General features: G+C 36.2%; 1 protein-coding gene across 1 annotated transcript in view; it reads left to right on the top strand.

The window, feature by feature from the left end:
- CFAP47 (cilia and flagella associated protein 47) overlaps nt 1-15,113 on the top strand; it is a 261,429-nt gene that overhangs the window by 179,060 nt on the left and 67,256 nt on the right. The window contains exons 53-56 of the mRNA XM_036392854.1: nt 1,281-1,388; nt 4,945-5,056; nt 12,060-12,164; nt 13,734-13,890. Coding sequence (XP_036248747.1) covers nt 1,281-1,388; nt 4,945-5,056; nt 12,060-12,164; nt 13,734-13,890 — 482 coding nt within the window. The remainder of the gene's footprint in view (nt 1-1,280; nt 1,389-4,944; nt 5,057-12,059; nt 12,165-13,733; nt 13,891-15,113) is intronic.

The following is a 15,113-nucleotide window of genomic DNA, read 5'->3' on the forward strand; positions in this document are numbered from 1 at the left end:
CATCTTTTGGTTTTCATACCAGATAATATTTCTGGTATGAAAATATTTTTCAATGTTTTTCAAGTGCAGAATTTCCAAATAATAAGAGAAATGTTTGTTTTAACAGGACAAAATTTTGGGCTCAGCTTTGGTGGGCTGGGGCTTAGGGGATATATGCAGAGGTGAAATAAAGCACACGTGGACAGTCTCCAAATGGTTTTGCAGTTTTGTTCCAGAAGTGTGTAATAGCTCTTTTAAATTGCAGTAGCTCCCACAGACTGCAGTTACAGCTGGACAGAGGTACTTGCACATTACATCCACACAATTAACTTCTTTTTCTGAGTCCATGGTCTGTTTCCTTTGCTATGTTAGCAGCTGGGAAGAACTGTTGGAAAAAGGGATTGTGGCAGGTGTACTTTTTCAAATGGTTGATTCTTTCCTAGAGCTGTTTTATGCTCACTTTAAAAGCTCTGTTGGCACAGGGGATGGTCTGGAACCATAAAGTCATGGAATAGACATAGTTATCTATAATTTAGAAAAAGAACTCATCCTTAGAGGGTCATGGGTTTGTACAGTGCATTTCTTCTAAGTTTTTCTATGCTTCCAGTGCTTTGGTTTAATGCTATTATGACTCAGCTACTCAAAAATCCTCAAGGAATTGAAAAGAAATTCTGCAGTAGGAAAGGACTGTATTAGAGTGTCTGTAACTGAAATATATTTCTGTACATATCTCACCCAGCAGGACACAATTTTCAGTCATGACAATCCTTGATTGTATATCAAAGCAATATAGTGAATATTCCTTGAAGTGTATCTCTTTGCCATGCTCATAGGGATGTGTCTATATCTATTTCTCACTTTATCACTAGATTTGAAAAAATTTCCTTTTTAAAATTAGTGTATAGTATTTCTGTTACTTTGCCCTTCAAAATGACTAAAAACAAAATACTGTGATATTGAAATAAAATTAAAGCTTACTCTTATAAGCTGGAATATATTTGGATTGTATTTTTTGATAAAAGCAAGTTAACAAACAAAAAGCTACAAGCAACAAATGAATTTTATTGGTAGAATTTAAGAAAGATGAAGAAGAGATTTTGTTGCATCAGTAATTCTAAATAGTATTAAACTTGGTAGCTGAATTCAGATACCAGCGAGAAGTGTTAGAAGAAAAATATGATCTAATTAAAGAAATCATTGCACTGAAATCATTAGGTTTCTCCTGAATTTTAATCTGTTTGGGTTTTTTAAAAGATCTGAAAAAACCAGCTGTCATGTTAAGCTTCTGCATCTGTTTTTAGTGTCATGTTCCGGTCAGATGTGGTTGGAGAATTTTGGTATGCCCTGAAGTTCAATGTAGAGAAGCCATCACCAGCTGCATTGCCTGATATAGGATGTGAGCTTGGAAAGTGAGTAGTTCACAGTACTGGAATGGGTCTCTGCTTTTAGGTATCATGGAAAACATATGAAGAGTTTAAACTCAGAATAGTCCCCTATGTCTGCTGTAGTGGATTGTAGAATATTTTTTTAGATATATTTCCAAGTAGGGGAAATATTCCTTACAGAAAAATAATTGAAATGAAATTTTAGCCTCTATGTAAACTTCCTCTGAATCATTTTTGTAGAAATCACCCTGACAATACTGCAGAATGTAAGTACCCAGATCCATTGTACAGAGCTCTGTAGGTTTGCTTTATTTTCTGTTTATTTCCTTCTCTCTGAACTAGGAATTTACTGACTATCCTGCTTTGCAAATGCTTGTATACCAGTTAGCAGTGTCTTTTAACTGCCCAAGAAATGGCAAAATAATGCAGCTTCTGTCCTGCAGGCCCTGGGGGTAGACATGGTTGAAGCACTGCAAGTGTTAAGAAAATGGATACCTTAGAGAAATTAACCCAATTATTACCATCCTTCAACAAAACTTCAATGTGCATTTTGACAGCATAATGTTCAGTTCAGTTCTGACTTTCAAGACATAAACTGAAACTTTGAGGATTAGACTTTGAAGAATGTCAAAACTTCAGCAGTGCTTTTCCACATATTACCTCCACTTCCTAACAGTTTCTGTGGACACACTGCTCTTCTGCATGCTAAATTCCACTTCATTCCATCTTTGACTAAATCTGTAGTTAATATACATTACAGACTGAGCAGAAATGTTGTTAGAGAGCACAACACAAAATTTTACCTGATTAAATTTTTGTGAGTGAATATATTCTGCTGTTCAAATATGATGCACAGACTGAAGATAACTGACAATGCCTTTCTTATGTTCTAAAGAAAAAAAGTTGTGCTGTTTCCTGGCTTTTACTTTAAGATTCTGGGCTGACTGGAGTAAAAACCATAATTTTTCTCTACTATTTCTTTCTCTACTATTTCTTTTCTCTACTACTAAAGGCTCTTGCTATTGGGAATTAGGAATTGCTTAAAACCTTTTTATTCAGACTTTCTGGCACTCATAATTTTCACTGACATGCACTGCCTGAAAACTACATGCACAAATGGTCTAGTGGAAAATGGCAAGTCATCTTTTCCTACTGCAAGTAAAATGGATGTGGGAAAAAATTAGCTCCATTAAATACAACTCTTCCTGTTAAAACTTTTATCTAAAACTCCTCATAGCCCATGCTTTATTTTTTTCAAATAAGATTTCTTTTCCCTTTACAAGTACATGCATGCTGTAGTTCCTGTGCATTTGTAAATATGTGGGGGAACACTGGACACTTCTGGACAGTTCTGGGCTCCATGGTACAAGAAAGTCAAGGAGCTACTGGAGAAGGTCCAGCAGAGGCCACAGGAATGAGGAGGGGTCTGGAGCATCTCTCTTATGAGGAGGGACTGTGAGAGCTGTTCCTCTTTAGTCTGGAGAGGGGAAGGCTGGGAGGGCATCCCATGAATACAAATAAATAGCACAAAGTGGGTGCCAAGAGGATGGTGCCAGGCTCTTTTTGGTGGTGTCCAGCAGTGCCAGCATAATGTCATCAGCACTCTTGTTGAAGTGCAAAGTGTTGGACAATGGCAGTCAGTGATGCCACTTAGGTTACTGGGAATTTCTCTGCCTCGTGAAAAGTGAGATAGTCGAAGTAAATTGGCAGCATTAATGTATGTGGAATATATAAAGTCAGTGCAGGTAGACAGCTGTGTATTGCCTAAGAAAGATATCAGTTTGGGAGTTTTTTGAATGGATGTACTTTGCTATGTATCCAGAGATGCGAACTGTAAACATCATCAAATGTTTGAAGCATTTCTGGTTGTTGAAGATTTGTAGTTTTTTAACAGATTAACTTTCATTCTACCCCCTTTTCCTGAATGCAGAAGAAGCATTAGCATATGAATATAAGAATAATGTTTTTCATCGTGTCCTCACTATATTCTTTTTCTATTGATCTGAAAAAATTCGGTATTGTCTCCTTGAAACATTACCTAGAATTGGATTAGGGCCAAGATCCCACTGATAACTTAGAATAAATTTCTAACTAATTCTTAAAAGAAAAAAAAAAGTAACTTATCCTTTAGTCCTTCTTCATATTCCCTAAAATTCTGGGGCTATCACAGTCAGATTTGCTTTTTGTTTGTGTCAAGGTAGATTTAACACATCCCTTAGCATATGTCTCTAAGGAGGGAAACCTTTTCCCTGATGTTTTTCATCTTTCCTTATCCATCCTGTTATGGGCTCCACAGTGGAGTCATTGAAGATGAGTCAGTTGAATGATGTTCACAGTGATCTGGAATTTACTGCCACATGCAACAATTTTTCCAGCATAACCCTGATAGTCAACCTGTGTGTGGTGGGAGGATTTTGATGACCTGAAGAACTTCTAACAGTCCAGTAATTCCTTACTGAAATTTCAGATATTCCAACTTAGTTTTCCCTTTGACAAGATATTACATATGAAGGAGACCAGGCCAAAAAAAAAAAAAAAAAAGCAGAGAGGGTAAATGTGAAAAATTAGAATTATCAAGTGAGTCTGAAGTTCCTGTGTGAAAGTTTCCTAATATTTCTTTACTCTCAGGTTTTGAGACTCAATGATACAGTGCTCTGACAGTGTTAGTCAGAATCAAGTCTGGTGCTCACTGCTGGGGATTTATGCCACTGCATGGGTTGGAAGGAATCCACCTGTGAACAGATTTTAGGGTCTGAAGTTACAGTCACAAAGCTGGACTGAAATATCTACTGAATGTGGCTTTTTATATTTTCTTTTTCCTTACTGATTTAGCTATGATTAATGGACTAATTTTTTCCAGATGATAAATATGTGCAGCAATCTGGCAGTTGACCTGCCACAGCTTTGACTAGAGGGAATATCCATTAGGAGATAAATTACAGCAAAACCAATATATGTATCTCATTTTTCAAACTTTTCTTATTTACTGTTTTCACTTATTCACCTTGAACCTCTTCTCTGTGTCCCTTGGTATTACAACAAGAATGTGATTTATGGCCATATAATTTTGCTAAAAACAAAAAATGTAGTATTTTGACCAGAATAGAGGAAATTTTGCGAGTGTTATGAATTATTTAAAAATTTTTCTCCCCATTGAAATTATCTCATGAATATTCTTTAACTGGAAAATATAGAAGTAAGGTCTGTAAAATTGAGGGCCAGCTGATTTAAGCAATCAGCATACTCTGTTCTGAGAGGGTCACTATTCTCATTAGAAAATATAATCTACATATGGAACATAATGATTCTATGATTATGCTGTAATAAATAACACAACAAATGAACAAAATGAAATATTGAATGAATTCAGGATTTATTGTTATTAATAATGATTCTTAATAATAATTTAAGTGGCTAAATAGGTTTCCACACTAGTGGGGAAATGCCAATGCAATAAAAACTTATTTATTATGTTTAAAATAAAAAAATCCAGAACTTAAATAAAAACCCCTTATGCATAATGACATATAATGCAAGGACCTTTGTAATAAATCATCATTGTGTATATGATTTTTTCCAGATGGACTCTTACACACCTACCTCTTACTAATCCTACTAATGAAACTCTGGTGCTGGAAGTGGTGACCAGCGATCCCTGCCATTTTGCAGTTGAGACTGACCCAACACAACTTGTAAGTAAGGTTTCTGTGTTTTCACAAAAAAGATAGAAGAGAGTCTCCTTTTTAAAACAAATTGAATTATGTCTTGTACTGTGGGTTCAGAATATACAATCTTTTGGATATTTTAAATACATAATTTAGAGATTTTATACCCTGAGGAAGAAAACAATTAAACTTGAAAAGCAACTCAAGCTGAAGTACAGATGTTTTTTTCTTTCCTGGAATGGTTTTGAGCAGGACTGCAGTGTAGGTTGTAAATAATTCAGGAGATATTAGAAGGAGAACTTGTAAACAAAGCAGCTGGGTAGAAGATTCATAAGTATCTAATAATCAACAGAATAACTAGGTAAATATTTAGGGTAGTAGATAAACTATTAACGGAAGAATACAAGAATATCTAATATTATAAGCAACTTGCAAGGAATATGAATAATAATTTTATCAATATAGCTGCAAAGAAGCTTCAAGCAAATACCTAGAATCGTTTTATTCTGTAAATTCAGTTACCTTGAGAGTGATTTCTCTTAACCCTCTCATTGTCATGTACTCCACTTTTTCCTCCTCCATCACAGAAGCGCTTCCATCTTGCTGCCTAACATTTGTGTCCTTTCTAGGAATAACAATGGTGTAGATTTGTTCAGCTTTTGTATGTTCATTGAGATTTGCTAGAGTTCTAGGTGGTCAGGGTTCAGAAAAATATCTCTTATTGACCACTGAATACTAGTTAATAGTACAGGGCCCATGAGCAATTCTTTGGGTATTATTAAGGTGATTCTATGAAATATGTGACCTTTTCATGATGGGGAGATGAGAAAAGGGGAGGGCAGATGCATGTAAACTCTGCATCTGAATGAGTGGCATTGAGTGCCTCCATCACAGCCTCTAGGATATGAATTCAGAACCTTTAGCACAAAAAAAAAAAAAAAAAAAAAAAAAAAAAAAAAAAAAAAAAAAAGGAAAAGGAAAGAAATAGTGAAAGGGTGTGCCTTTTCTAGATATGAAGAAGGTAATCCAGGAAGATACCAAAGTTGGTCAGTCCTTTCCAAAGCAAACTATTCCACAATTTTATGATTCTATTCCTGCAAAATGGTTTAAGAGTCAGGGAGAGGAATATTGTAATAAAATAAAGCTAAGAAGATACAAAAGACCCTATGAGGAAAATAGAGGAATGATACATAGTCATGATAGGTTCAGTTTTCAGAAACCGAACAGCTTTCAGCCTCAAATGTAGCAGTACAGCCAGACCAAATGTTCCTAAAAGGGGTTTTTTCCTAAAGGAGATCAAACTTATTTACTCAGCTTCCCTAAATATTGCTATGTAGGATTCCATTAAATTAAAAGTATAAAACATTAAGTTTTTTCTTGTCTGTCTTTTCTGTCATGCACAATAACACATCTTTATACACTATGGTAAACCTTGACAAGTGCTATTACTAAGTATTTAATGAATTGGTATTTGAATGGGGGCTTAGAAACAAAATGGATGCAAACTATATTAATTGTCTGGGAGTATTATAGATGTATTATGTTTGGGTCATTGCCACAGAAGTGGGTTAGGTTTAACTATAGTGACTTTTGGCTGCTGCAGATTGCATATTACCTTGTGCAGGAAATTAACACCAAGAAAAAAATATCTCTGCTTTCATAATTTATCATCAAAGATTCACACATCAACAATAGCTACATTACATTGTGTAGAAAAGACACATTCAACACTAGCTGCAGTAATTTTCTCTCTCCTTTTTATTATAATCCTCAGTCCTGTATGTCATTATGGATTGAATTCTGAAATGTTCCTAGTTAATTGCAGTAGTTCTTCCAGTTACAGGATAGCTTTGTTTGCTAAATGCAGCTACTTAATATTTACTTCATGTAGCTGTCCCTTTTTGAACCTATTTCTTCCATTACAGACCCATGTTCTGAGAGGTTATGTAATTTCCTTCAGTTTTTGGTGACAAAGTCAGAGAGTGGCATTTATCACAGAATCACAGAATGATTGGGGTGGTGACCATCTAATCCAACGCCCTTGGTGAAGCAGGTTCAGCCAGAGGAGGTTGCACAGGATCACCTCCAGGCAGGTTTTGAATATCTCCAGAGATGGAGACTCCACAGCTTCTCTGGGCAGTCTGTTCCAGTGCTTGGTCATCCTCACAGGAAAGTTTTTCTCTATATTGAGGTGGAACTTCCTGTCACTGGGCAACACTGGGAGGAGTTTGGCATTTGCCCTTATACTTGTATACATTGATGAGGTGCCCTCTCAGTTGTCTCTTCTACAGACTGAACAGGCCCAGCTCCCACTGTCTCTCCTCATTAGAGATGCTCCAGACCCCCAATCACTTTTGTGGCCTCTGCTGGACCCTCTCCAGTAATTCCTTATCTTACTTAACTGGACACAGCACTGCACATGGTCTTGCTTCTCCTGAATATTTTGCATCCTAGTCTTAGTACCTCCACAGAACACTGCATTCAGTTTCCAGAAGATTACTGCTTATAAACCATGCTTCGTGTTCCAGGTATTGGTTTATATTAATACCCATTTCAAAGCCTTTGCTACATGTGGAAGAAGTTTTCCATCTTAATCATTCAAGTTTCTGTTCTCTTTAAAGGAAGACAATAATACTTTCTTGTCAGCAGAAAGATTACCATTTGTGCAACCCTCAGATAAAAGGCAAGAGAAAAGAGCAAATTATTCGAACAATAGATTGAAGATGGGATTGGGCAATGAAGATACATTATATTTGAAGACAGTAAAGTCAGGTCAATAACTTTGATATTTCATATAAATTTCCATATTTGTTTTTATGTCATCTATGATGTAGGACTTTTGAATGTACTGGGCTGTTGATCAGAAAATGTCTCGAATTGATTTCTTCAGTACCTGAGTTTTGTTAGATAAAGCAGATTAAATAGTGGTATCAAAGAATTTTTTTCTTCTCTTAAGATATTTGCCTAAAATTAATAACCAAAATATTGACCAATATTTCAGAATTTTAAAAAAATCCAATATTAGTAACATACTTTCATGTGTGGAAGTTTGTTTTCCCAGTTTCAGTTTGGAACAAAGGGCATTACTGAAATATCACAAAGGATTATTTTCTATAGATCTGATTCAACTTCAAGTATGCACATCATTAATAACATGCTTTCCTGAGGTCCAGTTGGATTAGGCTCAAGTATTCCTGAACTTCAGTGTGCATAATGAAGTCTAAATGAAATTCAAAGGCTTTAAATCCTTTGTCAGCTTCATGGCAATTAGAAGCAGCTCTGTTACCTTTTGTAAACTGATAAAAATGAGAAAAGACTGCATATCTTACTGGTGGCATTGCAATTGTAGCCTAAGTCAGTTTAAATGGAATATAACATCTTGGATTTCTTTCAACAATGTGATAAAAGCTTTCAAGGATTCCTTTTAATGGGATTTGGATTTTTTGTTTTTAACAAGCTATGTTTAATTTTTGTTTCCCTTCTTGTAAACCTTTAACTAACTTAATAACTTTATAAATGCTGCCAAATTATCTAAAAACCAGAATGAAAGTGAATTTTCATAAGTTTACTGAAAAATTCCAACTTGTTTTTCATTAGTATATTGGCTATTAAGGGTGTCTGGGAAAAAAGCCATTGGGATGTTGAGTTTTGTGTTTCTGTCCTGACTGCAGCTTTCCTTGTCTTTAGCAGAAAGGGATTCAGGTTCAGCATTTAACAGCTGAAAATTTTCAACCATCAATGTGTCCCCCAATTTACTGCTTTTCCTTTATATAAATACATTGATATATTTCACATATTTGTGTTATATATTGACATACGCATATATTTACAATGGACAAAAAAGTCTTACAAACAGGATCATCTCCATGGCCAAAAAGAAACATGCTTTCACTGTAACTCTTCAATTTGCTATTCTCCTGGTTTAAAGTAGCCCAAACCTTTTCCATTAAGCTGAGTTCTTTCCTGATTGGCTTTGAAACACAACTTTTATTGAGGACAAATAACTTAATAGGAAAGAGCTGGCAGAGAGGAGTGCAATCTCTGTGTGCAAGCTTTAAGGATTTTTTTAATGACCATGAGTATTGTTTTATACAGATTAGAGAACAAGCTTTTAGATTTAATAAAAATTTCCCCTCCTTTCTTCAATTTGTAACAGAAATAATATATTTGTAGTTCTCCAGACTCAGTTTCTATATTTGAACTGTTATATCTGAGATCTTATGAAGAGTAGTGATAACAGTTCCTTTTCACATGACTATTGTGGAAGGCATTTGTTTATGTAAACAAAATGAAAGGCAGGACATGTGTTAGCATCAGCATATTTAATTGAATTATTCCATGACCTTCTTAAAATATTTTTTTTTTTGCATTATTTTCAATTCTAGTTTTAGAAGCAATTTATTTTTTTTTGGATTTCAGTAGAAAGTACGTAGTTTTTTTGCCTAGTTTATCTCAAAACAAATGACTTTTTGGATTCACAGAACATCAAACTGTAAAATTAAAAATGAATTTTTAAAACCAAATCTGTAGTGTAAAAATTAACAATCCTTTCTGCTTTCAGAGCAGGCAGTCTGCTGGATTATCATTGCTCCATGTTGATTATTTTGATTCATTGTGGCAGTGAATTTTCTGAGTAATGATATTATGTCAAGTAATACTTATTGGAAATCGAACTCCTGTCTGTTTCCATATCTGTGGAAGAGTTATTATTCTAAGTAATGTGAACGTCTTACACCAAAATTACTCAATATTTAAAAATCTTAGTGTTAATTTAATGATGTAGTCTTAGTCTATGCCATCCTGTCTTTACCTAGTTTTTCATTTCATTACAAAGTATTTGGGAGGAGGGGGTTCCTACTGTGGTTCTTTCTTCATTTGTAGGTCTTCATTTGATAAATGGTCTGACTAGTAGGTAGGAACTGGACTGCAAATGAAAGTTTAATTAACTGTTATGGCAGTAGTCTGATGAATTACTTTAAAACTTTCTCTCCTAAAAAAGAAAACAACAATTCAAGTTTGGTCTGTTAGTGGAGCACACCTGAGCTCAGTCCTCTCTTCTGCACAACCTACCTCCCACTGCCATCAGTAAGAATATCTGTTGTTCAAGGTACACCAACATCCCTGTCCCTCATTGAGCTGGTACTGATGACGAAAGATTTTTAGCTTTTTATATATTTTCCTATATTTGTGGCTTTGGAGACTGCTAATACATGGCTGTAGCTTCTATTACTTTTCCAACCCTTTTATCCCTACATTTTAGAACAATAAACTAGCCTTCTAACTCATTCCTGAAATACTGTTTAGTCTTATTTTCAAGAAGAGAACCTACCACAAAGACTGTTTTGTTTTCAACCAGAATCTGAGAAGACACAAGAAATGGGGCAAAGAAGCCCCTGGACTAATTCCAATGGGGCAGTACCTGGGGTAAAATTACCTAACCAACTGCTCTTCTAATCAGAAAATATTTCATAGCTATACTAATCAAATAACCTTATAAAAATTGTAGAACTACTGTATTATGTCTGCATATTGCCATATGGTGCACCCTGAAGGCCTTTCAGTTGAGGATTTGCTTTTATATGTTATCATTTTAACAGTGTTTGGAAGGATGGGTGTTTTGTTCCAGGAAACTCTACCTTATAAGTACACCCAGGAGATAACTGGCAAGAGCAGGAACAGCATGGCTCCTGCCTGGGCCGAGCTGTGGGATGGCAGGGAAAGCCATGGGGCAGTGAGGAAAAGCAGCAAAGGCTTGGATGAAGGATGGGATTCATCCATCTCAACAGAGACTGGATGAGGTCAATGACCCAAGACAATGTCCCTATGGGGGGGCTGGGGACAGGCCAGGCCTTGCTTTGTGGGGACAGTGCCCCCAGACCTCCCGGCCTGGCTGAGCTGTCCATCCATCCATCCATCCATCCATCCATCCATCCATCCATCCATCCATCCATCCATCCATCCATCCATCCATCCATCCATCCCTCCATCCTCCATCCATCCATCCCATGGGTAGCGCTAGCCCAGCCTCTGATTGGCAGAGTAATCCGTCAATCACACACTGGGGCAGTGCTAATTGGACTCTGATTGGCCAAGTGACTGGAAGGCTCACCTGGGGGTTGGGCCAGTGAAGGCCGTGGAGCTTAAAAGATGGTGCACACGTGAACAGTGCCTTCTGCTGGAGTTCCTGTTTCAGTCATGCTGAGCACCAGGAGTTGGTAGTTTTATGTGTATTTTGTCTGTTCCAGCTCTTGTTTGGTGTTGTTTTGACTTTCGTTTATTGTAAATTATATTCATTTTATGAAACACAGGTTAACTGCTCATGATATCAATTACCTTTTTATCTCTTCTTAGTGCAAATGTTATTTATACATATATAGTATTAAAAGGCTAATACCTGTTTTTTTATTAAAGAAATAGTCCTAGTAATTGTTTATTCAGTGATTCTGGCTGATCACACTAAAAGCATTAGCATTTTTATTCTTCATAATTCAATTCATTTACTGCTTATCTGCTTCTTGAAAACAGATATTAATCCGTTGTAGTCAGCTACTTTGCTTTTGCCTATGCAATTGAGTCTCAAGTAGAATACTTGAGGTGAAGAGAAAACCTGTGACATTATTTAGTGTTGGTTTTGCTAAAGGTAAGCAGAAGAGAGACAAAACATTGGTTTATTAAAACCTGGCATGTATTTCCTTTCTAAGGCAGTTTGTGTCTGTGGGGCTCACTGTGATAACCCTTCAGTGCCATCACACCACAGTGCAGTTGGAATGGTGTTTGAGAGCTGCTGCCCGTGTCCTTGCAGCAGTTGTAGCCCCAGCCCTGGAGCTGCAGGGCAGCGGAGGTGCAGGGACTGCCCTGGCATTGTTTGCTGCGGTAACTCGCTGGCTGAGAGGGGAAATGCATCTGGTGGAACACATTAATCACATACACATCAGCACTGTTGGTACAAAGCACAAAACAGAGACTCAAAAAAATTGATTTCCTCTCCCTTACCCCTCCTTTCTTTTGCTTCTTTCTTGTGTTTGCACAGCTGGCTATTCCTCCTCATTCCACCAGTCAGCTGCCTGTGAGATTCTGTCCCTCTGCCCTTGGAAGACGCAATCACAAGGCAACAATAACCTTCAAATGCTCAAAGGTATGATAATGTGCTTGTAGCCACAACACTTGGGATTCAGATTAGATAATATTTATGATAGGCAAGGAAGTAAGAGATTCAGCCTGTAGGTCAAGATGAAGTTTAGTGACTGGATGCATAATGAAAGAGTAAACGTGATGTTAAAAACTTATAATTTGTTTTATCCTTAGTTTTACACAGAAATTATTCTGTTTACAGTATTAAAATGTGACATAATGGCCTAGGAGATAGAACAGGTAATGAATAATTTTAGCTTGCTCAGTAGTGAGTTCTGCTAGTTTTAACACTTGAAGACTGACACTTCTTAGGAGTGTCACCTCTGTAATTAAATTTCTTGGTGTTTTTCCCAACCTCCCCAAAATTAAATTCCTTCATTTTTTTATCCAATCTAGTTTTTAGAAGATCACACACTTGAAAAAGTGAATTCTTCTTTTAATTTTATCTGAAAATGTTTTTTACTTTGAACACCTTAGAATTGTTGACTTCTTTTTTCTCTGTGAATTTTCCTGAAGTTGAATGAGAAACTAGTAAATAAAGAGACATGAGTCATCAACATGACCTACTAACTGTTTTAAATTACAGCTGGAATAAAAAAGAAAAACTGATAGTACAATGTAAATGGTAATATTTCATCATGCAAGATGTGGTTAAATGAAGCCTTTGCTTTCTGTGCAATTTCCTCTCTGTATTTTTTCTTTTGAGTTTCAGATATCCTACAACACTGCTGACCTGTGAATTATTCCAGTTGAGTGCTACCAGCAGTTTTCAGTAGTGTTTTAAGCAATACTAAAAAGCAAATATTCTTTTATATGAAGAATACAAATACTGAAGAAGTCATGTGGTAATTTTTTGTCCTGAAAAAGTGTGTTGAAAAGACAGGTTATTTGCAGGTGGTGTTGGCACAGCATTTATTTTCAGAATCTCTCTTAAATATTTAGTAAGGATAAAAACAAGGAGACAGCAATTCTAATATGAATAGTATATATCCAAGGTCAGTTCAAGAGGACACAATGTCCTTCTCTGAAACCTGATGGTGCACAGAAATTTTAGATCTACTATTTCTTTCCAATATCCTTGATTTTTCTGTGTCTAAAGGTTAATGTTCGTTATTATCTTTGGAGTAACACTTTTAGCTTGTTGTGTGATTCTACTGCTGGCCAATCAAAGAATTATTTTCTTTCTTCCTTTGTCTTCTGGAGAGAACTTCTCACTTTATCTGCTTTCAGGTTTTAATATATGTGCTTTGAATTCTGCTTTTGCAACTATCTACATCTTTCCATTCCCTACACTGAAAGCTCTGAGCAGCTGGATGGAAGTCAAATACTGTGTGCTTGAAGTAGTACAGAAATTAAACACAAAAAGGAGATGTGAACATCTCCTAGAATGAAAGTATTGATTTCCAGATAGCAATACTTAGAGTAACAACAGCTTGAAGAATGAAAAAAGAAAGCAAAAATTAAAGTTCACTTATAGCAGAGACACAGAACAGCAGAAGAAAGTTGGCAAAATATTTTAAAACCTACAGCTCTGATTCATCAAATAATAAACAATGGCATGTTCCATTCACAGTTTGGAGAGCGGATATTTCACCTGACGGGGTCTGGAGTTCCTCCTGAGCGCATGGAAACCACCACCACCAGTGCCTGCATTGGAGAGTACTCCTCTGCCATCATATCCTTCAGAAATCCAACTGCTGAGAATGTGGTGGTAGATATCCTGCTGGCAGGTACAGGGATTTGGAATTTTTTTTTTTTTTGATTGGGGGAAGGAGTTTAAGCTCCTTGGGTTCCATTAGAGGTGTGAAAGGGATGCGATTAAATTTTCCTCATTCAGTTTTTTGGCAATAGAATTCCTGTGTATCGTCCACATCCACCCTGCAAACTCTGTAGAGTGTGCTGTGGGAGATAGGGAAGAGCACAAACCTGTAACAGCTGGGCACAGAAGACTTCTTAGGTCACACAGCCTCATGTGGATGTGCAGCTGCTGTCTGGCTCTGTACTGCACTGCAGCACTTTGGCAACAGGAAATTCTGGGATGTGTTTTGGTAGCTGTGCCTAAGCCACATAACTAATGCTTTGCTTTTGTTCTTCAATCAACTTTAAATATTTTATATTACTTGGTCAAATTCTGGATAACTAAAGCAGGTAGTAAGAGAGCAAGGGCAAAACATTTTCAAAGTTTTCTTTGGTATTTTTTGTATTTTTTTTTTCTTATGCTCTTCCAAGCAAGTATGTTTCATCAATATTTTCAAACATGCTTTAAAGGATAATATGAGATCTAGTATTATCAGTGATCAGCAAGTAACTGTCCATACTGGGATTTCACAAATGCTGTAAGAACTCAGGTTCTAAATCCCACATTCTCACTGATGACTAAAATTTACTCAGTCAAAAAGGAAATTTCACTTCAAGTGCATTAGAAGGCCTTAAAAGGTTCTCTGAATCTCTGCCTACTTGAACATAACATGTAGGTAGAATCAGAAAACAGGTGCCAAAGCATGTCCTGGCATCTGCAAATAACAAAAATTGAAGATAAACCTTCCAGTTTTATCTTCATAAATAAATAAATGTAAGAGAAATAGCAAGAAAACTATAAGAGAATAATAAAATCAAGCCTGTTCAAAGGTAAGTTTTAAGCCATGTTTACACACTCATGCTGTGATTCAGGGTTTGAGACACATAGAATAAGTGAAGAAATGTGATTTTAAAAAACTGTAGATTCATGTTTTTTGTTGCGTTAAACTCACACTTTTTAATCCTACTTTCTGAATATGAATTAGAAATAAAGAAATAAAGCTTTGTCCACATACACAGTTCATATATGGGGGATCTTGGAAACATGTTTACCTAGAAGGTCAGGAGCGTCTTGGTCTCATGACTAAACATTCTGTACTTTTGTTGACCAGGATTTTTTGTCAGACTTCAGTGCAGTTTTCCCTGTTTAACTGAT

The sequence above is a fragment of the Molothrus ater genome, chromosome 2, assembly GCF_012460135.2.
Source record: "Molothrus ater isolate BHLD 08-10-18 breed brown headed cowbird chromosome 2, BPBGC_Mater_1.1, whole genome shotgun sequence".
NCBI classification, from domain to species: domain Eukaryota; kingdom Metazoa; phylum Chordata; class Aves; order Passeriformes; family Icteridae; genus Molothrus; species Molothrus ater.